The sequence below is a fragment of the Oryctolagus cuniculus genome, chromosome 17, assembly GCF_051225735.1.
Source record: "Oryctolagus cuniculus isolate XC-2025 breed Fujian yellow rabbit chromosome 17, ASM5122573v1, whole genome shotgun sequence".
In the NCBI taxonomy this organism is placed as follows: domain Eukaryota; kingdom Metazoa; phylum Chordata; class Mammalia; order Lagomorpha; family Leporidae; genus Oryctolagus; species Oryctolagus cuniculus.
Window position 1 is genome coordinate 43,897,693 of NC_142883.1, and position 24,983 is coordinate 43,922,675.

A 24,983-nucleotide genomic window follows, 5' to 3' on the forward strand; every position below is an offset into this window, starting at 1 on the left:
CCGCCCCGGGTCGCGGGTGCTCAGGGGCGTGGCTGTTGCAGAGCATCTCAAAGCCCGCTGGACCGCGCTTTGTTCTGACTCTGAGATCCCCAACCCCCGACCCGATCCAGCCCTTGGCTTCCCGCTCACTCCTTCCGCCCACTCCCCGCATCTGGACTCAGATCCTCTTCCCCAACCGCTGTGCCCCGGATCCTGGATCCTAACCTCCCCCTCCCCCAAACTTCCCGCAGGCGCCCTTGCCTGGTACCCTTCTCTCCATTCCTCCCTCTTGCATCCTCTTCCCCCTTCCTCTCTCGGGTCCCCTCCTTCCCAAGGCCGGGGATGTCCCCCGCGGCCCCGCGCCCATGGTCCTGACGCTGCTCCTCTCCGCCTACAAGCTGTGCCGTTTCTTCGCCATGTCAGGCCCGCGGCCGGGAGCCGAGCGGCTGGCGGTGCCAGGGCCGGAGGGGGGCGGCGGCGCGGGCCTGTGGTGGGCGGCGGGAGGCCGCGGGCCCCGCGAGGTGTCGCCCGGAGTGGGCACCGAAGTACAGGGCGCCCTGGAGCGCGCGCTGCCGGAGCTGCAGCAGGCGCTGTCTGCGCTGAAGCAGGCGGGTGGCGCGCGGGCTGTGGGCGCCGGCCTGGCCGAAGTCTTCCAGCTAGTGGAGGAGGCCTGGCTGCTGCCGGCCGTGGGCCGCGAGGTGGCCCAGGGTCTGTGCGATGCTATCCGCCTGGACGGTGGCCTCGACCTGCTGCTGCGGCTGCTGCAAGTGCCGGAGCTGGAGACGCGCGTTCAGGCCGCGCGCCTGCTGGAGCAGATCCTGGTGGCTGAGAACCGGTGAGGGCACGGGGCTGGGGGGAGAGCGCCGCGTGGTGTGGGCGTCCCGAGTGCCTGGGGCTGTGCCTTTGCCTCACTACACCATACCAGCACCGTGCCTCTAACAGAGACCGGTGCGTCTGTTTTACAAACGAGGAAAGTTTAGTGACTTTCCACCCAGTGAACTAATGGTGCAGCCAGCACTCGCTCCCAGGGCCAAGGGGTGAGGAATGGAGTAGTAGGGCAGAAATCTGTGCCCATAGCTCTCTGCCCCTGGGTCTGGGTGCCCTCCTATGCGACCTTCCCTCCCCTGCATTCCATCCGCCTGTGCAGGAAAGGACACAATGCTCAGAAAAAGGCAAGAGAGACCCCTTCCGTTCCCCTGTGCCCTGGCTGAAATGAGTGCTGGCTTAGGGTTACTAACCCTTCCTGCTGCTCCAAGGCACCCCCTGCTCCATCCTCCTTTCTTGTTCAGACAGGAGCTCCTTCTGCCATTGCTGCTGGAGAACAGAACATTCTGTTTGTTTGTTTGTTTGCTTGCTTTATAAGATTGATTTATTTGAAAGGCAGAATTACAGAGAGACAGAGGCAGAAAGAGAGAGAGAGAGAGAGAGAGAGAGAGAGAGGTCTTCCATCCACTGGTTCACTCACCAGATGGCTGCAATGGACAGAGCTGGGCCGACCAGAAGCCAGGAGCCAGGAGCTTATTCCAGGTCTCCCATGTGGGTGTGGGGGCCCAAGGACTTGGGCCATCTTGTACTGCTTTCCCAGGCCATAGCAGAGAGCTGGATTGGAAGTGGAGCTGCCAGGACTCGAACCAGAGTCCATATGGGATGCCAGCACTGCAGGCGGTGGCTTTCCCTGCTACGCCACAGCACTGGCCCCAGGAGCAGAACATTTTTCTGCTGGGATGAATAAGGAAACTTAGAGGCAGGCAGGGGCCAGATACAGCCTGTGTTCTCTCCCCCTTCCTTACATAGCCCTGAGCCAAAGTCAGTGGTACCAAAATGAGCTGGGTTGCCCCCCTTTTCCCCTGCTTTTGGGGTCTCCCCTGGAGTATAAAGACCGTCAAAGTCTCACTTTCCATCCCCTCTGATAACAGAGCAGACCAGGCTGCACATCCCTGTAGCAGGCTGATTTCTTAGGCTCTTCAGGCTTGGAAAAGTTTGCAAGGATGTTCAGCTCATGCGGCTCTCATAGGTGTAAGGGGATGAGTTGGGGCATTTCCCTTACCATTTTCAAAAAAGGAAGAATTACTGTGATTGATGGAAATTATATACTGACAAAAGTGCATGGATGAAGTAGTTCAGATGGGGAGACTGAGATAGAGTTCTGTTTATTCAGCAGGTCACTAATCTCGTGTCTAACATCATGTGCCCTGATGAGGATGAGCCCTGAATTTGGGAGGGTGTTCACTGGGTGTGGTGAGGCTCAGATAGTGAGTGTGCCCTGTTGGCTTCATATTTGGCTGGGATGGGCAGCTTTAACTTGAACCCTTGGAGAGGAGGTATAGTCAGCATCCTAGAAGAAGACGACTGCAAGATGCAGATGGTGTTGATATTTTTCAAGGTTGGAAACATCAATCTTCACGTGGCTCAGAGTTCCTGAGAGCCACTAACCAGTATCCACAGCTCCAAGAAATGTACAGAGTGATGGCATTTCACTTCAGGACCAAGGACAGAGCTCAGCACACCTGTTTGCTGTGAAAACCTTTTCCAAGAAAGGCAGTCTCTGTACCCCTCTGGACTATCAGGTGTCAGAGCTGGAAGACAGAGAAGGGCCAATATATGGAAGATTTAAATTTATGAAACTGTCTCCTCCTCCATCAGCCGCCCACCACTGCCTCCTCTTATAGGTCTTTCAGTGCACCCACCCCCTTTTTGCCATTTCCCTTCTTGCAGCTCCCTTCTCCCCCAAGAGGCTGCTACAGCCACTGCCCAGGAGCCCAGTTCACAGTTCTCTCTCCTGGTAGTTCAACTACCAGGATAAGCCAACAGGGTAGGGCTCTCTGGATATGAATCCACAACACCCAGGGAACCCCCATCTGACCAGTAGCCCTCTAAGCTCACATCCCAAACCCATCAGAGGACAACAAGGAATGTGGCCTGAGATGTTAAATGGTTTTCCCAAGAATATTCAATGAATAGAGGGAAAAAGATTTTAAAAACCAGAAAATAATTGCATATAAATTCAAACGTGCAAAGGTACACCAAAGGTGTGCAACTAAAAGTTCTTCCCCCTCTGAAGGCAAACCACTAGCACAAGTTTCTTGAATCTCCTTCTAGAGTATCCATATAGAAGCTCTGCATTTATGTTTGTTAGATATGAAGGGTCTTCAAAAATTTCACATGTGTATTATGAAAAATCATGCATATATTTAAAAAGGTTTTGCACCAAAATAACTTCACTTTTTAATTCCACTCATCTACAAATTTTTAAAGTACTTTCATATATATGCTTATAATACTCCCACCTTTAGAGCTGGGATTTGATCCCAGACCTGTATGGCTCCAAAGTCTATGCCCATTTCATCAGGCCCACACTCTATCAGCCCACAGAAGAATTGAGGGCTGAGTGAAAAGTTCTCATACCCAATGTACTGTCCAACTCCCTAAAGGTGCCAAGTGCATTAGGGACAGGTGAGGGCTTGGGGTCAAGAGTAAACTCCCAGCTCCAAATTAATGTCCTGAACAAGCACTTCCCTTCACTGGACCTTAGGCAAGTCCCCAAGAAGGAGGGTGTTGAGTTAGATGATTCCTTACACACATCCCATCTCTGACATTCTAGAACTCTGCCTTGAAGTACAAAGTGAGGATGATAGATCTTGAATTCTGGAGATAGACAGATCTGGGTACAGATCCCAGCTGTGCCTCTTAGAAGCTGTGAGACTTTGTGCATGTCTTGTGACCTCTCTGAGCTTTGGTTTTCACACTAGTAGAAGGAACAGCTGCAGTTCTGGCTGCCCAGGGATGTTCCTCTGGGGATGGTCTGCAGACAAGCAGAGAGGCTGGCTCAGCAAAGCTGCATTGGCTTTATGGCATGTCTGGACTCCTCTGGGCACTGTAGTGGGCACACAGTCACAGGTGCTGTGGTCATTCTGGTGGCCACTAGGCCAGGGTCCCATGGATGCCTGGGCCGCCAAGTCTTTGCAGGTGACATCACATGGAGAGCACATCATTTGTGGAGGTCTGTAAGACAGGAAGCCGTCACCTCTGCCAGGAGGGTGGCTACTCTTTGGCCTGCTCTGCTGGGCCTAGGGCTCATCCCTTGACCTGTCCCCTCTTTAGCAACCACAGTGAGTTTCTTAAAACCCACACATGACCAGGTCACTCCCCATTCTGGAACTTCTCAGTGGTTTCCCATTTACCATCAAGATAAAATAAAAGTGGCTTGAGATGGCTCAAGAGCCTCCCAGGACTGACCTCTCTCCCCACTCTCTCTCTGCCTCAGCCGCAGGGAGGTGTGGACAGCTCCCCGAGCGCACCAGCTCTCTGACATCTCCGTGGCTTTGCAGGAAATGCCTGGAATGTAGCCTCCCTGTCTCCTCTTGACTAATACGACCATCATTCTTCTGTCTGAACCCCATAAGCACCAATTCAGTATATTTCATGGGGATTTTCCGTGACCTGGTAACATCTTTACTGTTTTGTGTCCATGGATTTTTAGTTGATGCAAATGGTGTCATATAGCACATTCTGTTTCTTACTTTTTCCCACTCAATGTCCCATTTTGAAGATCCTTCCCGTTGCTCTTTTCTTCTTCTCAGTTATTTGCAACTGCTCCCAAATCCTCGACAGTGCCCAAGCTACCTGTTATTCCAGGCTTCATACCCCGCGCCCCCAACTTCCTCTCACCACAAGTAATACTGGAGTGAACATCCTTGTCCACATGCCCTTGTTGATCTGTGTGACAGTCTCTTTGAGCAGAGATTGTCTGCTTTCCAGATTCACCGCCCCAGCCTGTGCCTCCACCCACTCCAGGGTACTTGTCACCCCACACCCCACTAACCCTCTGTTTAAATCCAGCTTCTGACTGTGCTTGTCTGATAGGTGTAGAATGATGACGCTTGCTTTAATTTTTTATTTCTCTGGTTACTGATGAGCTAGAGCACCTCTTTTTCTGCTTGTTCACACACTGAATTTCCTCTTTGGTAAATTTCCTGTTTGCATCCTTTGCCTATTTTCTATTGAATATCTTGTTGATTTGAATATTTACTTGCACATTTCCTGTGTGAATCCCTTGCTGATCTTCTATTTTTCCTGACTGGCTTTAGACATTGCCATGTCTCTGGCCACCTTTTCTTCTTCAAACACACCAGCTCACCAGCCCTGGGGCTTTTGTCCTGGGCCCTCTGTCTCCCTATTATGCTGTTCTCTCAGACATCTGCAGGCTGGGATTTCTCAGCATTTAGCTCTGGGACGTCAGTGCCTCAGACACTCCCTCCACCAGGCATATTCCATTACATCATCCATTTTGCTGGCAACATGGCCATATGACTCCTGTCTTGTTCATTCACTGTTTACTTGCTTTCTATAGCTTCTGCTCTTGCATTAGCTAAAGATAAGCTCCAGTCAACCTTAGTCATTGTTTAGTCTCAGCCCGTAGCACAGGGCCTGGCCCAGAGTAAACCCTCAACATGCAACTGTTGAATGCATGAGTAAATGTGACCCAGTTGTGGAGTAAGGAGCGAGGGAAAATTTGAAGGCAAGGCTAAGAGTGGTGTACTTCAAGTGACACCTCAGAAATGACAAGTTCACATCTGTGGAGTTTTTGCTGTGTGCCATGCACTGTGCTAAACTCTCTGTAGGGATTATCTCAGTAGTCTTGATGATAATCTTATGAGTTTAATATTCTTAATCTCCCAGTTATGGGGTGAGGAAACTGAGGGAGAGAAATAAAAGAAGGTGCCCAAGGTGCCACAGTTAGAAAATGGCAAAGAAGAAACCAGGACCCAGGTCTGCTCCAGAGCTGGGGTCCTCTGTCAATCCTTCTTTCTTTCAACTTTTAAAAATTTGAGAGACACAGAGGCAAACAATAAGAAAGAGAGCTCCCATCTGCTGGCCCACTCTTTAAATGCCCACAATGGAGCCAAAACTCCAGGTCTGCTACGCAGATGGCAGGAACCCAATTAGTTGAACATCACTGCTGCCTCACAGGGTCTGCATTAGCAAGAAGCTGCAGTCAGGGCCCAGAGCAGGGCACCAAACCCAGCACTGGAATGTGGGATGCGGGTGTTTTAACCGCTAGGCCGGATGCCTGCGCCCAGAGCCGAGACTGTCAATCACTACACATACTGCTTGTCAATGGTGGGAAGTAGGGAAGAAAATGGGTGTGGCCAGAGTGGTCCTCCCAGAGCAGGAGGTGATGGAAGGATCGTGCTCCCTCGTGTCTCATACAACCCTAATGAGGCTTTAAGTGACTAGGCCTCCCGACCCCAGGCAAGCCACGCCTCCCATTCTCTTCCACTTGGTTCCTGCAGGGATCGCGTGGCTCGCATCGGGATGGGCGTGATCCTGAACCTGGCGAAGGAACGCGAGCCCGTGGAGCTGGCCAGGAGTGTGGCGGGCATCCTGGAGCACATGTTCAAGCACTCGGAGGAGACGTGCCAGCGGCTGGTGGCGGCTGGCGGCCTGGACGCCGTGCTGTTCTGGTGCCGCCGCACCGACGCGGCGCTGCTGCGCCACTGCGCGCTGGCGCTGGCCAACTGCGCGCTGCACGGGGGCCAGGCGGTGCAGCGGCGCATGGTGGAGAAGCGCGCGGCCGAGTGGCTCTTCCCGCTCGCCTTCTCCAAGGAGGATGAGCTACTGCGGCTGCACGCCTGCCTGGCCGTGGCGGTGCTGGCAACCAACAAGGAGGTGGAGCGCGAGGTGGAGCGCTCGGGCACGCTGGCGCTCGTGGAGCCGCTTGTGGCCTCGCTGGACCCCGGCCGCTTTGCCCGCTGCCTGGTGGACGCCAGCGACACAAGTCAGGGCCGCGGGCCCGACGACTTGCAGCGCCTCGTGCCTCTGCTCGACTCCTCGCGCTTGGAGGCGCAGTGCATCGGGGCTTTCTACCTCTGTGCAGAGGCTGCCATCAAGAGCCTGCAGGGCAAGACCAAGGTGGGTGCAGGTGTGGCGATAGAGAGCATCTGGGAAGGCTTCCCAGAGGAAGGGACGTTGAAGTGGGACTCGAAGGACACACTGGAATCAGGTGAAGCAAGACCAGGGCTGAGAGGCCAATTGCTTTAGCCTTGAATGCAAGGCCTGGACTTGGTCCTTGGGGGCAAGAGGAAGACACAGAGGTTTTCAAGCAATGGACACTTGTGTTTTACCCAGGTCACCCTGGCCACTGTGTGGAAAGGGGGAGGTCAAAGGTGGGACTGGAGACCTGGGACCCCGTAGGAGGCTGTGGTTAGGGGGAGATGCAGAGGGGATGGTGGAGGCAGTAGTGGCAGAGAGAGCAGACAGATTCAAGAGGTGTTGAAGAGATGGAACAAGGGGAAAGGAGAGAGAGGAGCTGAGGGTGACTCTGGGCAGGGGCAACCCAGGGGAAAAGGAGGACTGGGTGAGACAGGCTGGAGTGGGTCCAGAAAGTGAGTTCAGAGGGACATACTGAGTTCCGGTGCCCAGGGGCAGACCGGCGAGGGAGCGGCAAGTGGAGACCTCAGCTGTTGGGGAAGGTGGTGGCTGGAGACTGGCAGCCAGACACCCCCCACCTGAGTCCCCAGCACCTAAGCCGCAGCCTCTGCATGCTGCTTTAACTTGCTGCATGGCCTTGGGCACCTGGCATTCCCTCTCTGGGCCTTATTTTTATCCTTTTGACACCTGAAGGAGTTGGACCACAGCAGCAGTTCTTATCCTGGATGTAGGATTAATTGCAGTTTCATTACTAGAAGTTAGTGGGGTTTGTTTTTAAAATCTTACAGATTCAACATTATCCCTATAATGTTTGCATTTCTTTGTTTGGTCCCATGGTCCAACTTGTCTGCAGCTGGCTCTCATCTGGGAGTCCTCAATGGGGTATGTCTCACAGAGGACTGTCGCCATCATGTGTGTCCCCATAGGTCAAGAAGAGACTGCTATGTGAGGGGTCTCTGAGGCCTCCTCCAGTGCCTAGTGTCCTCTGCACCCCAGAGTTTGGCGTGGGAGCACATCAGTCCACTTTGGGAGAAGGGAAATAGGGAGGGAGGACCCCAAGGATTGAACCTGGGCAGCAGCCACGATCACCAGGCCTGTCTCCCCGTCCCAATCAAGGCCAAGTAAGTGCAGTCCCTCAGACACATTGAGGCCCCACCCCCACCCGTCGTGCCAGGTACAGGACTCCAGTAGTGTTCCTTCAAGCAGCCTGGAAAAAGTAAGGGTTTGGAAACATCTTGGCGAAGACCCAAAGGTGTGAGAGCCTTGGGAGGTATGTGCCCAGCGTGGTTTTTAGACAAGTGTGGGTTGGTGGAAGACAGGGTGAGCCAGAAGTGGGTGGAGGCTGCACTGCACAGGGCCTGGTGTCCGTACTAACAGCTCGGACTATCCCAGGGCGATTGGAGCTATGGAAGGGACACGTGAGGGGAACCTGGTTAGAAGTCTAAAGAATTTCTGTCTAAAGAAGTCTAAAGAGGAATCCCCAGCACTGGGTGACTTAGCGGATGAAGGCAGGACTGGGGCAGCTGGTGAGACTGTCAGCGGTGGGGGGAGCAGGTGGACCTAAGCCACCTTCTCCCCATCCCCTCCCTAGGTGTTCAGCGACATCGGCGCCATCCAGAGCCTGAAGCGCCTCGTTTCCTACTCCACCAACGGCACCACATCGGCCCTGGCCAAGCGTGCGCTACGCCTGCTGGGTGAGGAGGTGCCACGGCCCATCCTGCCCTGCGTGGCCAGCTGGAAGGAGGCCGAGGTCCAGACGTGGCTGCAGCAGATCGGCTTCTCCCAGTACTGCCAGAGCTTCCGGGTAGGGCCATGGCCGCTGTGGGCGTCCCCTGGGGCGCAGACCACGGTGTCCCCTCCCAATCCAAAAGCGCATGGCGCCAGGGCGGGTTCCTGGGGCTGGGGAGCGAGTACTCAGCCCCTCTTGGGCCCCTTGGCACCCATCTGGGTCCCTTCTGCCTCCTCCACCGCCGCCGACAGGCCCCTCACCTTGCATCTTGAGCTCGTGATCCCATGGCTGAGGCTGAGGAGGGGGCCCTTTCTTACACGTGACCCTTCCACCCCCAGGAACAGCAGGTAGACGGTGATCTGCTGCTGCGGCTCACCGAGGAGGAACTCCAGAACGACCTGGGAATGAAATCGGGCATCACTCGCAAGAGGTACGCTGCCTCGTGCCAGCCAGGGCCAACTGCCCCTCCACCCCTAGACAGTCGCGCGTTAGGACCTACGTGTCTTCTCCTCCCTGGGGTGCAGGTTCTTCCGGGAGCTCACGGAGCTCAAGACCTTCGCCAACTACGCCACATGTGACCGCAGCAACCTGGCCGACTGGCTGGGCAGCCTGGACCCGCGCTTCCGCCAGTACACCTACGGCCTGGTCAGCTGCGGCCTGGACCGCTCGCTGCTGCACCGCGTGTCCGAGCAGCAGCTGCTGGACGACTGTGGCATCCGCCTGGGAGTGCACCGCACGCGCATTCTCACCGCCGCCAGAGGTCAGGCTGCGCGCCCCGGGGCTCCCCGGGACCTCTCTAAAGCCCCAGCCCCAGAGGGGTGGAGATGGATGGAGCACATTCCAGGGTACTTCCAGAGGTTCATGGAAAAAATGGAGTTAGTTTACTTTGATGAAAAATCACTTTCAAATCCATGCATCGGTTTTTCATACCACTTATTTTCCACTAACATTTGGAAGACTGGATTCTGACCTTGTGAAGATGAGTATGTTGAGCTCTGCCCTCAGGAAGCTCCCAGTCTGGTGGAGGGGGGAGGCGGGAGGTGGCCCTAGCAGGAAGCTCGCCCAGGACTCCAGGGGGCCCAGTAGGAGCACTGCCTACCCTGTGCACCCAGGTCTAGACTGCCTGCCCAGGCCTTGAAGATGTGGGAGAGTGGCAGGAGGTAGCACATGCAACTGTGGAGGTAGCAGGGGTGCACACCTGGAGTGTGGGTGGGAACCCAGGGGCCTATCCAGAGTGAGTCTGGAAGGGCTGCAGCAGCCTCCAACTTTACTGACGTGGTATCCTTTCCTAGTTTAGAATTTAGCTGATATTTATTGTTGTCAACATATACCAGGTATTGTATTGTTTAAGACAGCATCTTATTAATCTTACATCCATCCTATGCAGTGTTAATTTTCTTTATATTTGTATTTATTGATTTATTTTGAAAGGCAGAGAGACAGTAACAGACACAGACAGACAGAAAGAGACCTCCCATCCACTGGTTCCATCCCCACATGCCCCCAACAGCTGGGGCTGGACCAGGCTGAAAGCAGGAGCCAGAAACTCAATCCAGGTCTCCCACGTGAGTAGCAGGGGCCTAACTACTTGAGCCAACCCCTGCTGCCAGGGTGTGCATTAGCAGGAAGCTGTAATCGGGAGTGAAACTGAGACTTGAATCCAGGAACTCTGATATGGGATTGGCTATCTCAAGCAAAATCTTAACTGCTTTGCAAAATAGCTGTCCCTTAATTTTTGAAAAGTTAACTTTAGAAGGGCCAGGGCTGTGGTACAGTGGATTAAACCACAGCCTACAGTGCCAGCATTCCACGTGGGTGCCAGTTCGAGTTCTGGCTGCTCCTCTTCCAATCCAGCTCCCTGCTAATGGCCTGGGAAAGCAGTAGAAGATGGCCCAAGTGCTTGGGCCTCTGCCCCCACACGGGAGACCCAGAGGAAGCTCCTGGCTCCTGGCTTTGGCCTGACCCAGCCCTGGTCATTGCAGCCATCTGGGGAGTGAACCAGCAGATGTAAACTTTCTCTCTGTATCTCCTCTCTCTTTCCCTCTCTTTCTCTCTCTCTCTAACTTTGCCTTTCAAATAAATACTCTTTAAAAAAAACACACACACACTTTAGAAACATTTTAAAGATAAAAAACAAGCACTTAAAAATGTCCAGTTTGAGGAGATTTGGGAAATGGATACCCTGTATAAACTCCATTATGATCAAAGCTTAAAACATGTCCGAATTGGGTGTTAATCTTTTTAAGACTTATTTATTTGAAAGGCAGAGTTACAGACACACATACACACACACACACACACACACACACGATATCTTTCATCCACTGGCTCGCTCCCCAAACAGCCTCACTAGCCACTGCTGGGCAGGCCGAAGCCGGGAGTTTGGGACTCCATCTGGGTCTCCCACATGGCTGGCAGGGGTCCAAGTGCTGCTTTCCTAGGCACATTAGCAGGGAGCTGGATCAGAAGCAGAGCAGCCAGGACTCCAACCAGTACTCCGATATGGGATGCTGGCATCGCAGGCACCAGCTTAACCCACTGCGCCAGAACCCTGGTCCCTTGGGTGTTAATTTTAAAGATAGTGAAACTAAGGTTTAAAGAATTTAAATACATTTCCCAAGGTTTTAAAAGCCATTAGACGACAGAACTGGGATTTGAGCCCCAGCCTTTCTGCTTCATAAACAGACAAATATTGTCTATGGGTGTTAAGTGTGAATGTTATAAGGAAATCATTCTTTTCATTTTATCCATTCACTCAGCAAACACATGCTAAGCACTCCCACAGCACAGGGACTGGGCTGTGGTCCTGTTCCTTTGTTTCAACCACAACAAGTCAGTTTTTACCACTTTTCCGTTGCAGCTCCTGAAAACACTCATTTTCATAAAACAGGAGGGTCATAGGACAGAAATAACACATACAAAACAGCTCCTGTAGGGAGCAGTAAGCCACAAGGCGGGCAGTGCCATCATTGGACTTGGATTTCAGAAAGATGCCCGGGCAGCTGCAGCATGTGGATTAGATTGGGCAGTGGCACCCGGATGTGGGGAGAAGGCTTGCCGGGGGCTGGGACATGGGGAGGACCCCCAGGGCTGGAGAGCTGAGAAGGGGGAGCCCACAGAGGGTGCTGTGTGGCTCAGAGCCAGCTCCACAAGGGCAGTGCCCGGCACACAGTTAGTGCTTACTACATGCAGACAGTCCCCGACTTCTAACGGTTTGACTGTCAGTTTTTTGACTTCACAATGGTGTGGAAACACACCCGTGTTAACCATTTTCTTCTTCACTTTTGGTGCTGTTTTCAGTAAGTTACATGAGACATTTACTCAACACTTCTATAAAATAGGCTTTGCACAACTGTAGGCTGACGTAAGCGTCCGAGCATGGTTAAGATAGGTAAGACTAAGCTACACTGTTGAGTAGCTGAGGTGTGTAACGCACACTTTCAGCTTACGATGCTTCCCAGCGACAATGGGTCCCCCAGGACGCGACCCCAGCCCAAGTCAAGGAGCATCTTTTTTTCTGAATAAATGAATGAGAGAGGCTAGCACCACGGCTCACTAGGCTAATCCTCTGCCTGCGGCACCGGTACCCCGGGTTCTAGTCCTGGTCGGGGCACCGGATTCTGTCCCGGTTGCCCCTCTTCCAGGCCAGCTCTCTGCTGTGGCCAGGGAGTGCAGTGGAGGATGGCCCAAGTGCTTGGGCCCTGCACCCCATGGGAGACCAGGAGAAGCACCTGGCTCCTGGCTTCGGATCGGCCATTTTGGGGGGGTGAACCAATGGAAGGAAGACCTTTCTCTCTGTCTCTCTGTCTCACTGTCTAACTCTGCCTGTCAAAATAAATAAATAAATAAATAAATGAGAGGCAGGGGTTGCAGCTGACACTAGGTTTCTGGTGGAAGCTGGGAGGAAGGGGTCAGGGGAGCACTGGGGAGCTGATGAGTCTGGCACGCCTCTGGGTGGCTGGCAGTGCCAACTGGAGTTCCCGAGGTGCAGGAGGCTGCCCACCAGTGCCCATGAAACACAGTGCCTGCCTCTGGGATGGCCTCGCTTGCTGTGGGCCCCATCCCTCTGCCTCGGTGACCCTTTATGGAGCAGGAGGGCTGGATGGACAGGAGACAGGGGACTAAGACCCCAGGGGCTCATGGACCTCGTGGTGGGTGATGGGAAGGGGCTCCCCTCACCATGCTGCCTCTCACCTGCCTTAGAAATGCTGCACTCCCCGCTGCCCTGTACCGGCTGCAAGCCCAGCGGGGACACACCCGATGTCTTCATCAGCTACCGCAGGAGCTCAGGTTCCCAGCTGGCCAGGTAAAGAGGGGTGGGCAGGCGGCCCGGGGCTGTGTGGGCGAGGCCGCGGCAGTGATGCAGGACCTCTCGACAGCCTCCTGAAGGTGCACCTGCAGTTGCACGGCTTCAGCGTGTTCATCGACGTGGAGAAGCTGGAAGCAGGCAAGTTTGAGGACAAACTCATCCAGAGCGTCATGGGAGCCCGCAACTTCGTGCTGGTGCTGTCGGCCGGGGCCCTGGACAAGTGCATGCAGGACCATGACTGCAAGGACTGGGTGCACAAGGTGGGTACCAGCCTGGGCCTCTGCAGCCCCAGCACTGGCCCGTGGCCCAAGGATGGGGTCCTCCTCCGGTTCCTTCCTGTCTGCGTACCCCAGCACACTCAGCCCCCAGAGTACCTCTCTGGCCCCCTGAAACTCAGGTGCCATAGCTCTGACTTTAATATGATTTTAGCCAGCAACCTGGGCTCTCATTTGAGTCTCAGCTCCTGTGTCTATAAAATGGAGATAACTCACCTGCCCTGTTCACCTGGTAAGATTGTTGCTAGGGCCAGAGAGGGATGAAAAATAACCCCTGTGAGGTACAGGAGAGCTCTGTGAAGGGCAGAATGGAGCCACTGTTAAGAGCACAGAACTAGGCACGGGAGGGAGAGTGGCCTTGGGGGAGAGTTGTGTGTGCTGTGCATAGGTGTCGCATGGGAGGCGTGGGTGGGCCGAGGCGTGAGTGGATGCCCGAATGTGTGTGAGTGTATGTTCACGCACATGCATCTTACATACAAGAGGAGTGAGTACGCCCACCCCTACCCCACCATGCCCACACCCCCGCCCCTCCACACACCTTGATCTTATTTGATGGGGTCGTGACCCCACCTCACCAGGTCCCTTCTGTTAAGCCCTGTCTTTGGGGGCTGTGCAGCAAGGCCCTTGGGCAGCAGCAACGCCGGGGTCCCAGAGTCCCAGAGCTAGACCAACAGGGCCTCGCCCTCAGAAGTGATAAACTGATCAGGTAGACGGGGCTGCACTTGTCCCGGGCCGTTGATTACTGAGGCGATTCTGATCTGAAAACACAGAACTGTGAGTTTGAATCCTGGCTCTGGCCTTGGGTAACTTGCTTAATTCCCAGAAAGCAGGGCTTATGTTAATGGTACCCTCTCAGGACAGTGTAACAGGGATTAGAGGAGCTACACTTTGTGAAATGTTTTGCTAAATGCCGGTGCAATAATGGTAGTGATTGTTATTAGCATAATTATTATGACTACAGGAGTCCCCTGCTAGCCACAGCTCTGCTTTCCACAGTTTGTTACCTGTGGTCATTTAAGGTTCAAAAACATTAAATGGAAAATTCTGGAAATAAACAATTCATAAGTTTTAAATAGCTTTTATCACAGTATGTTGTTATAATTGTTCCATTCTGTCATTAGCTGTTGTTACCTTATTTTACCTCATTTGTAAAGCGAGCTTCACATTAAGTGGGTGTTTTAGGAAAAAGCATAATACATACAGAATTCAGTATGGTCTGCAGTTTCAGACATCCACTGGGGTTTTTAAGATTTATTTATTTGACAGGCAGAGAGAGAGAGAGAGAGAGGGAATGAGAGCCCAAGCTCTTCCATCCCCTGGTTCACTCTCCAAAGGGCCGCAACAGCTAGGGCTGGGCCAGGCCAAAGTTAGGAGCCCAGAGCTTCTTCCAGATCTCCCACGTGCATGGCAGGGGCCCAAGCACTTGGGCTATCTCCTGCTGCTTTCACAGGTCATTAGCAGGGAGCTGGATTAGAAGTGGATCAGCCAGGACTCAAACTGGTGCTGCGTTACGTAATGCTGGCATCACAGGTGGTAGGTAGCTTAACCGCTGTGCCACAATGCCAGGGACCTACTGAATCTTTCCAGAATAGATGGACGGCTGGATCCTATCACAGCCTAAGGATACTAATTATTCATCAGCAGGATTTGGGGTTGGAGTAGAGATGCAGCAGTCATCTGAGGTGGGCTCTTGTCCTCAAGCAGCTGAGGAGACAAAACTATGCCCACCATGGTGGGTTATGGCCCACTTGGGCCATCTTCGGCTCCTTTCCGAGCACATTAGTAGGAAACTGGATCAGAAAGAGAGCAGCTATGACTCAAACCAGTGCTCCAATATGGGATTCTGGGGTTGCAGGTGGCGGCTTCCCATGGCCCCAGTAATTTTTTTTAATGTATGTCTTTATTTAAATTGACACATCGTGACATTTCAATACTTGTAAACAGTACATAAACATCAGATCATGGCAATTGCCATATCTGTGATTTCAGATTTTTCTCGTTTTTGTGTTGGGAACATTCAAAATCCTATCTACCGGCTGCTTTGAAAGGTACAATTCATTGTTGTTGTCACCCAGCTCAGTGCCCAGCTGAGAGGTCTTGAGTGAGCCATCATCCCTTCCTTGGCCAGCCTCTGGATCTGTGCAATGGGCAGTCTGTATTGCCATTGTTCTGTGTTATTCTAGACGAAACAAATGTCTAAATGTTCCCAAGTAAATTGCTTCAGGGTCAGAATTCATCCACACGCTCAGCACAGAGCCAAAAGGGTTTGGACTTGAACTCCGAAGCCTTGAGTTGGAGGTTCGGCCACGTCCGTGCTGGGCAGATGTGTGACGTGGGAGGAAGTCTCTTCCTCTCTGGGCCTCTTTATCGGTAAAGGCTCCTGACAAAGCCAGGCAGGGTCAAAGTCAGGCAGGAAGGCTGCGCTCCACGAGGGGGCTTGGCACCCACTGCTGTCCCAGCAGACGGCAGGGAGAGGACGCAGAAGGGGTGGTGGCAGAGCCCTCGCCTTGGACCCGTCCCAGAAGCCCCATCATCCCTCCTGGTCGATTTCAGTGCTTGATTGCCTCGAGAGTTAATCCTCCCTTTCCCAGAAGCCACATTTAGTGGGTGATCAATATGGAAAACCACAAGTGAGCCGCACTCCAAAAACTCCAGTCCCTGCAGCCCCCTTTGAAAGGAAAAGCTAAAAACATCAATAAGCACTTACCAGGCACCATTAACCATTCACGGCAGCCTCCAAACCACCTCACGCACAGAGGAGCAGCAAACAGCACCCATTCTTTTTTTTTTTTTTTTTTTTTTTTTACAGGCAGAGTGGACAGAGAGAGAGAGAGAGACAGAGAGAAAGGTCTTCCTTTGCCGTTGGTTCACCCTCCAATGGCCGCTGCAGCCTGCGCGCTGCAGCCGGCGCACCGCGCTGATCCGAAGGCAGGAGCCAGGTACTTATCCTGGTCTCCCATGGGGTGCAGGGCCCAAGGACTTGGGCCATCCTCCACTGCACTCCCTGGCCACAGCAGAGAGCTGGCCTGGAAGAGGGGCAACCGGGACAGAATCCGGCACCCCGACCGGGACTAGAACCCGGTGTGCCGGCGCCACAAGGCGGAGGATTAGCCTAGTGAGCCGCAGTGCCGGCCTGAACAGCACCCATTCTTAGTGAGCAGACACCGAAGGGGTTTCAGAAATGTTCACGGAAAAGATGTGTTCACTGCATCTCCCATGAGCCATCAGGAGCCCTGCAGACAAGCCGGTGCTGGCCTAGTCATCTGCCCTGGGGTGTCAGTTACCCCACACAGCATTCTTACAAGATGGGCCTTGTCATTAACCCTGGAGTTCTTTTTTCTTTTTTTTTAATTTATTTATTGAAAGGCAGAGTTAGAGAGAGAATGTCTATCCGCTAGTTCACTCCCCAGATAGCTGCAGTGGCCAGGGCTGGGCCAGGCCAAAGCCAGGAATGAGGAGGTTCTCTTAGTTCTCCCACGTGGGTGCAGGGGCCCAAGCCCTTGAGCATCTTCCACTGCTTTCCCAGGCCATTAGCAGGGAGCTGGAATGGGAAGTGGGGCAGCCGGGACTCAAACAGGCACCCATATGGGATGCTCACACTGCAGGCCACAGCCTAACCTGTTCCGCCACCATGCCAGCCCCAACCCTGTTTTGTGTATCAGGAAACCAATTTTCAGAGCCACTGCTGTTGCCTCAGGTCAGAGTCTGTGTCAGCGACAGCATTTTAGGATGCAGCCCCTACCTGCTGCTCCAAGCCGCTTCCTTCAGGTGAGGAGCAGACTTGTGCCTGGCAGGATTAAGAAAATTCAGATCTTTAACTTCATCATGTTCTACAGAGCCCATAAGAGCCTGGAGTGGGGAAACCTGGGAGGGGGGAGGGGACAATTTCCCCAGCAAAGAGCAGGGCTCAGATCAGAAAAATGAATGGGTGTACGTGAAGAGGCACAGGAATGATTTCTAGGCAGAGGAAAGAGCATGTGCAAAGGCCCAGTGCAGACAGGAGGATGGCAGAGGCAGGCTGGCTGGGAGGGCAGCGCAGGGGTGGAGCTTGAGAAGCGAGCTGTGGCCCACCACATAGGGGCTTGGAGCCCACTTTCAGGAGTTTGGACTTTGTTCCGAGAGCCACACAACGTCTTGAGTTTTGAGTAGGAGGTGACATGATCAGACTTGCATTTTGCAAAGGTAAGTTAGGTGGAGGGCAAGTGGGAGGGGGCAAGAGTCAGTGAGGAGAGGCCTGGGAGGTGGTAACGTGAAGTGAGGAGTGCAGTTGGCAAGGCTCCCGGGGAGCAGTCGGGAGGCAGGGATGCGGGTTTTTCCCACACCAGCAACTAATGCTCCCCAGCACCGCCTGGGTGTCCTACAATCCCACTCAGTGCTGCAGTGCAGGACTCTTGGCTTCAGCCCGGCTCCGCCCTAGCTGTCGCAGCCATTTGGTGGCACACTCTGCCTTTCAAATAATTCTTTTAAAAAATAAATAAATCTTAGAAAGAAATAGGGCCGGCGCCACGGCTCAATAGGCTAATCCTCCACCTGTGGCACTGGCACACCGGGTTCTAGTCCAGGTTTCTGTCCCGGTTGCCCCTCTTCCAGGCCAGCTCTCTGCTGTGGCCCGGGAATGCAGTGGAGGATGGCCCAAGTCATTGGGCCCTGCACCCCATGGGAGACCAGGAGAAGCACCTGGTTCCTGGCTTTGGATCGGCGCGGTGCACTGGCCACAGCGGCCATTGTGGGGTGAACCAATGGAAGAGGAAGACCTTTCTCTCTCTCTCTCTCTCTCTCTCTCTCTCTCTCTCTCACACTATCCACTCTGTCCAAAAAAAAAGGAACTGTCATCCTAAATCGAGTGACAGACCTACTCTCCAAAACCAAGTTTACTCAGAAATAAATACTCGGGATCCGTGTGCTGTTTTTGACCAGAGGCACATCCAAAGCACCTGGTGTGAGAGGAAGCTTACACAACAAACAGGGCAAAGTCCACACAAGCTGTTTTAGCACAAAGACCACTGGTTATGGGGACTTGTTGCAGGAGCTGGCGCTAGCTCATTGGTGGAAACAGTCACTTTGAACGTCCTTGGGCAAACGGCTTCTCTGGAATGCTCCAGCTTGCACAGTCCCTGGGATGGTTACTGCCTTTGGCACACATGCCTGTGGGCACCACCTTCCTGACCATTTTCTTGGGGTTTGATATTAGTGATTCCGTTTTGCTACTGCTTCTGTTTCACACAACTCAGGAAAGCACTTTACTATGAGTGACGTAATATAGAGCCACACGGAAGAGATGCGAAGGCCACGTGGAAAGGAGGGACGTGGAGCTGCCGCACTTCATCCCAAGGCGCCACCTTTCTGGCACCCGAATGTGTGCACCAGCCTGGAAGCTCTTCGGACTCCATCGTCCAGGGGTTTTTACGCCAGCTTCATGACACACACACAGTGGATCAAACCACCGCCATTGCTGCTCCAACTTAACCTCCAGCCCCTCTCCAGAGGCCATGGAGTGGGGCTCAAAACCCCAACCCTGCCATGAGGCTTTGGCCACCAGAAAGCCCACCAACCCCATCCACCCAGCCACCCCAGCGAGGAGTCACTTTAGCAGGACACTCATCACTCGAGATTCCAGGGACTTGGGGAGCTCTGTGCCAGGAATCTGGGACAAAGGCCCAATATTTATGTATGTTTTATTAAGCTAGAATAAATGGGGGAAAAGTCAGCGTGGACTTCAGGACCCGTGGGCTTCCCAGCAGCTGCCTGGCCCCGGTGTCCCTGGGTAGGGACAAGGGTCTCCTCCTTCTTTCCCCTCTCGCTCCAGGAGATTGTGACTGCTCTGAGCTGCGGGAAGAACATCGTGCCGGTCATCGATGGCTTCGAGTGGCCTGAGCCCCAGGCCCTGCCGGAGGACATGCAGGCTGTGCTCACCTTCAACGGCATCAAGTGAGCCCCAGGCGGGTCGCGAGCGAGGGGGTGGGGACAAGTTGCCCTGAAGGGCAGCAAACCAGAAAGGCCTCTGGCCAGCAACTGCCCCTGCCTAGGCCTCTGACCCAGGTGGCCTCTGTGCTCACAGGTGGTCCCACGAGTACCAGGAGGCCACCATCGAGAAGATCATCCGCTTCCTGCAGGGCCGCTCCTCCAGAGACTCATCCGCAGGCTCCGACACCAGTCTCGACGGTGCTGCACCGATGGGCCCGGCCTAACCCGGCCCCAGGTCCCCAGCCCCGCTGTGACTGGCACTGCCATTGTCCCCACCTCAAACGGGCCACCTGGGCTCGGACAGCCTGAGCTCTGCTCAGGTAATGGCTGTCCCTGTCCCTGTCCACATGGCCCAGCTCAATCCCACCTGGCTCAATGTTGGGGGGAGGGAGCCAGGCACTGGTGTGGGGCCTCCCACCTCCCCCAGGCCTGGCCATGAGGTCCTCTGTCTTGGCATGGGGATGGTCCCAGCCCAGTTCTGGAGATACAGGAGGTGGGGCGGGGGCTACCGCAGTCTCCCTCCTCCTGCCCTGACAGCAGGCAGCTTGAGTAGGGGGAAGGGTTTATAGGGACCCCAAGTCCAGGTGCTTGTCTTCCTGTGTGTGTGACACAGGAAAGCAGGACTTACTGAAAGGCAAAGGGACACAGACGTGAGGGCGGCCAACCCCAGGAGGGAGAACTGCCCCCATTCGGGCTGGGGTCGTCCTTTTTATAGGTGGGGTGGTGCTGGAGCAGGGCCTGATGGAGTGCTCCAAGGAGGCAGGGTTTGGGGCGGGACTGCAGCACACGTGGCGCGTGGCACCTGCTGTGTGATGGAACTGAGGCTTGGCTGCATGAGTGGGTAGGCCGAGCCTTCAGCCATGTTGAGTCAGTACCGAGAGACGGGCCTTGGCCTGGGAGTGTAGGCAGTCCTCGGCTCCTGTGGCTACCTGCCTATCCGTGTCAAAGGTGCACATCTCGCAAGGTCCTGGGCAAGGAGACAGAGATGGGAGGCCAGCAGTGGTTCTCCACCCAGACTGTGCCTGGCCCCTGGGCTCCCTGCTTCCTACCAGTCTGTGGCCTTGCATCCTAACCACTCGAGGCCCCTCTCAGCCTGGCGAGGTCCCAGACCTCCTCCCAGTCTTCCACTGGGTCAGCTTCCTCTGCCACATGACTCAAGGTTGGTCCTCACTCTGGCTGACCTGCAGCTGCACCTGGCTTTGCTGCACTCGCTGGTGCCCAGGAGCCTCCTGCTTGGGCCTGTGTCTGGGCAGGGGAAGCCATATCTCAAAGCCCACCTATCCCATGTTTTGGTGCTGTGCCTCTGGTTCCTGCCTGGCTTGGCCCAGCTGGCTTCCCCAGACCCTCACCCACCTAGGGCTGCCCACCACTTGCTCAGTGGGGAAGGGGACCAGGCAGTCCCAGTATGGCAATCCCTGTAGCCTGATAGAACCTAGGATTGTCACCTAGGGCCATTTCTCCACCTTGAACGTGCATTCCAACAGCCTGGGAATCTTTATTAAAATTCACTCAGGAGACTCAGATGGGGCCTGAGATTCTGCATTTCTCACAGATTCCCAGGTGGACTGACACTGGTGGTCGCAGCAAGCCTCTAAAACATGAACAGCCCCCACACCTGGCTATTTCCCAAACACCCCACTCGATCGTCTCTATTTTCATCCCACCAACCCCATCTGCTATTAGACCCCCACTCCACGGGTAAGGAAATCGGGGTTCAGAAAGGTTGAGTGTTCTGTCATTAGTAGGCAGCCCCAGGTTCCAGAACCAAGTCTCTTGGTACCCAGGCCACTGGCAGAGGGTCTGCCCTCCTGAGAATCATCCCAGAGGCTGCGTCCCATGCAGAGCCGCTGCTTCCCCCTGGCCCAGAAAGTCGAGCGATGGGGGCTGCCTTTAGACACACAGGGCTGGCGCAGGGGCCTCGGGTCTCCCCTCCACTGAGACGGAAGGACGAGAGAGCAGCCCCTGCAGTCACCCCTGCTGGTGCACCGTGCAGCTGGCCGGAGCCTGCCCCGCCTCTCCCCTCCTGGGCCAGCTCAGCTGCCCAGGTCATGCCTGGCTCTCGGGCCACAGCATCAAAAAGTCAAAGGTCCAGGCTCAAGGCTCCTTCCTTCCACTCCCTGCCCGTCAGGTACAGCTGAGCCGGTCCCAGCCCTGACTCTGGCTGGGACTACACTTGACCTCCTTCCTTGCGCAGCACGAGCGTCCTCGTGCCAGCTTGGGGCTCAGCCCTGGACGTTGCCCTCACTGGGCAGTCAATAGTACAGCGAGTGAGCCAGGGGAAGCTGTCTTTTTGTCCCAGTCTCTTCCTCCTGAGGCCTTCCCCGGCAGGATTCAGGTTTCCTGGTTTCTCTGTAGGGTACACTGCTGTGCTGCCTCTGTCTCTGGCAATTAGCACTCAGCCCCCACCCAGAGCAGCCCAAGTACTGGGCCTCCCGCAGCCACGCCAATACTGTTCAGGATGACTGCCCCGCCACCCCCACCCCTGCTGTGACAAACACTGCTCAGGTCACAGGCAGGGCATGCACCTGACCCCCCGCGGCTGACCCTGAGACTCAGGGCTCAGCAGCAGCCTGTCCCCCAAGGCCCGCTGACACAGGTCTACAAAGCCAGGATTTTCTGCTTGGCTGGGCTATAGCTGCTGGCCCTGGGCTGGGGCTGAGTCAGCTAGGTCCCTTCCCCACCTCTCCGCAGGGGCCAAGAACTGCCCAGGAACACTCAAAGTCCAAAAGTCCAGTCGCAGTTCATTCTCCCTCCAGGACATGTCTCGGAGCATCACTAATCGGGTTTCTTGTGCAGGAGTGGTCGCCATGGTCCCGCTGATCTGGCCCTTCCTACAGGGGCCTGCCCAAGGTCTCCCAGCCAGAGCACGAGGCCAGCTCACACCGCCCCCCTCTTCACAGAATCCCAGTGGTCACTTAGGTCTCCCATTTATGGTTGGGAGGGGGCAGGAGGCTGGAAATGGGCCTGGGCTACAGAGACCCAGCTGGCCCTGGCTGGCTCTGGGCTGCATGATTTCCAGCTGGAAAGCTGGCTGGTGGGGCAGGTGAGAGAGAGAGGGTAGAAGTGGCCGCGGGCTCACGTTCAGTTAAGTACTGCCTTTCAGCTTCAGGTGGAGACCTTCCGAACTGCCTAGAAATGGGCGCTCCATCCTCCAGGAAGCTGGGCCCCTGCATCATGAGGAGAATCAGGGCCAGCTCCCAGGCTCTGCTGAACGGAGGCCCGAGGGATGGCCTCAGCACAGCTCTGCTGAAATGCCAGGAGTGGGAGGCGCTGCAGGTGCTCCTGCCTGGGCTGGGGTGGGGGGAAGCCTGGCACAGGTGAGTCAAGGAAGGCTCTCACTGGCTCTCGGCAGCAGGCAGCGGGGCCTTCCCCTCCTGCAGACGAGGCCCAGGCTGTCCATACCCAGTAGCAATCCCAAGGGCAGCTCAGGGGCTCCTGCCCAGCCCAGCAGCTTCTGTTGTCTGACCTACGCCAGGCAGATCAGGAGCAAGAAAACAAGCCCACTGCCCTGGGGGCTGGAACGTCTGAGCCAAATGATTTATTGTGACAAATGGCGCTGTTAAGCCAGGGTTGGGCAGGCATAGCCTAGGGTTGGTTCCCAGCCAAGCGACAGCAGCGCTCTCCTCCAAGGGGCACCAGATCCCTCCCACAGCCGTCCTCTCCCCAGGGCTGCCACTGGCCAGGCTCTGCACCCTTCACTAAGGAGTGACAGGTGGCTGCTGGGCACACGAGGGACCTGGGACTGAGGGCTGTACGGTCTGCTAGGAGGAGAGATGGCAACCTCAAGCTTCACCAGGTCCCTGAAGTGTCACCTCCAGCAGGAGCTCTCTGCTCCCCGGAGGGGTCACCTTATGCTGTCCCCTGTGGGAGTGGCCGGTCCAGATGCTAATCAGAGGCTGGCTTAGCCGTGGACAGGTGGTACTTGAGCACCTCGTCCAGGGGCAGCACCGTCCTTTGAAGGGAGCGCCAGCGCTGCTGGGCTCCTGGAGGCAGACTTCCACTGCTTCAGGTTCACTCTGGCCCCCTTGCCCTCTTGTCTTCTGGTCCGGGTAGTTCGGGGCTCTGGGGAAACTGCTGGAATTCAAGGCGAGAACTAGCCTTTTCCAGTATCCTATAAGAGACCAGAGAGGGGTTGAGATTTGACAAGGGGGCCCCTCAACTCTTGTCTGGAGAAGAGACAGGGGCCTTACTTGGGTGGGCTGGTTCAGGCGGCTCCCCCCACCCCCCAAGCGGTGAGGTGGAGGACAGTCCCAGACCCCAGACACAGGGAACTCCGAGAAGGAACTCTTAAGATGACAGGGGAACAAGTCAGCGGGCCAGCCCAGCCACAACCAGCAGAGGGAGCTTTCTGGCTTCCCTTTAGCCCGGTTCTACCACCACAGGCCCTGCTGTAAAATGGGAACAGAGAGGGATGACGCAGACAGGAGGAGGGAACACGGCCTTGTGGTCAGCATGATCCATCCTGCCCTCTGCCTCGGCCTTGGGCCTTGGCCCCCGAGGCATTACACAGCTATGTGCAAGGGACGCATCAGCCTGGGATGAGATACCACCAGGGCACGGGTTCTGGGAGTGAAGCTGCCTCTTCAAGGATGCAGGGGGTCTCTGAGGATAAGGGGTTCCCCAGGAGCGCTCACTGGTCAGGGCCCTGCCGTACCCAATCAGAGTGGCCGGGATGAGGAGGAGGCCAGCTCCCAGGAGGAAGGGGAAGCCCTTCATGAAGTTCAGCGTGGCGGGGTAGAGAGAGTTGAAGATGCCGGAGGCCGTGAGCATGGCCAGGTTGTTCACACAGGCCACAGCAGAGAAGAGAGCACCTGTGAAGAAACGAACACCGCACTCCGGGGTCTGAAAGGCCCAGCTGTCCACCCCAGTACCACGGCCTCGGGGCTGTGTGACCGGGGCAGTCACTTCTCCTTCCTCCCCTGTAAATACTACCACATCATGTGTTGGGATTCCATAAGGCCACTCATGGGAGGCACCTGGCCCAGAAGGGCTGCCAAATACTTGGTTGTTATTAAATACACATTAAAAGCATGTGTGATCTCGTCTAACACAAGCCTGATGAACTCCCTTGCTTTGGTTTATCCTGTTCGGCGCCCTCTCCTGCCTGGGATTAACCACTGGTTTGAGTCCCAGGTCCAACACTTAACAGCTGTGCGATCACTGAACACTTGGCCTTCTGGGCTGTGTTCCTGCTCTGACAAATAAGGACAGAATCCATCTCACAGACTGGCAGCGACACGAGGTTCACACGCAGTGCACCCACCGGGGCCTGGCCCCAGAGGCAGCTGTTGGTGAGAGCGGTTCTTTCCTCCCGTTTGCCTGGCAGCTCTGGACACAGCACAGGTGCTGCAAAAGGGTTAACTGAGTGAGTGGATGAAGGCACATGGGTTCTGGGGGCACCAGAGCCCAGGGTGGGCTGTGCCTGGCACCAGCAGGTCCTCCTTCCAGGGCAGATGGGGAAAACTGAATGAGCCGGCTGTTTCCAGACGGGCTATACAGGCCCCGAAGCCTGAGCAGCTGTTCCTTGTAGACATGCCAGCAGAACCCACAGATGGCAAAGTGAGCGCTGACCCAAAAGAAGCTGGGCCGGAACTCTGTGAGAAGGACCTGCAGGTGTCTTCGTGAGCAAACCACTCGCGTCACAACGAGGAAACCGAAGTCGGCGACAGAGCCAGGACTGAACCCCAGAGCTGAGACCCCTGGCCTTAACAACCGCCCTTGGAGTGCACCCTGGCTCCACCATTCACCTTGGGCGAATCACTTCACCCTCCAGGCCTGTTTCTGCATCTGTCACTTG

General features: G+C 55.2%; 2 protein-coding genes and 1 non-coding gene across 5 annotated transcripts in view; 2 read left to right on the forward strand and 1 right to left on the reverse strand.

The window, feature by feature from the left end:
- On the forward strand, window positions 1–24,239 carry SARM1 (sterile alpha and TIR motif containing 1). The gene is made up of 9 exons (XM_051824610.3): window positions 1–814; window positions 6,273–6,891; window positions 8,501–8,713; window positions 8,977–9,068; window positions 9,163–9,398; window positions 12,842–12,944; window positions 13,018–13,207; window positions 19,029–19,150; window positions 19,281–24,239. Exons 1-9 carry the CDS (start codon window positions 345–347, stop codon window positions 19,408–19,410), a joined length of 2,175 nt encoding a protein of 724 aa, XP_051680570.1. The 5' UTR covers window positions 1–344; the 3' UTR covers window positions 19,411–24,239.
- Window positions 13,559–13,984, forward strand: LOC127484549 (small Cajal body-specific RNA 2). The gene has a single exon (XR_007911611.1).
- SLC46A1 (solute carrier family 46 member 1) overlaps window positions 22,710–24,983 on the reverse strand; it is a 6,320-nt gene continuing 4,046 nt past the window's right edge. Inside the window, exons 4-5 of one of the 3 annotated variants that reach the window (XM_008270662.5) lie at window positions 23,841–23,997; window positions 22,710–23,297 (exon numbers count right to left, since the gene is read on the reverse strand). In XM_008270662.5, the coding sequence (XP_008268884.1) occupies window positions 23,198–23,297; window positions 23,841–23,997 (257 nt within the window). In that variant the 3' untranslated portion in view covers window positions 22,710–23,197. 3 annotated transcript variants of the gene reach the window in all.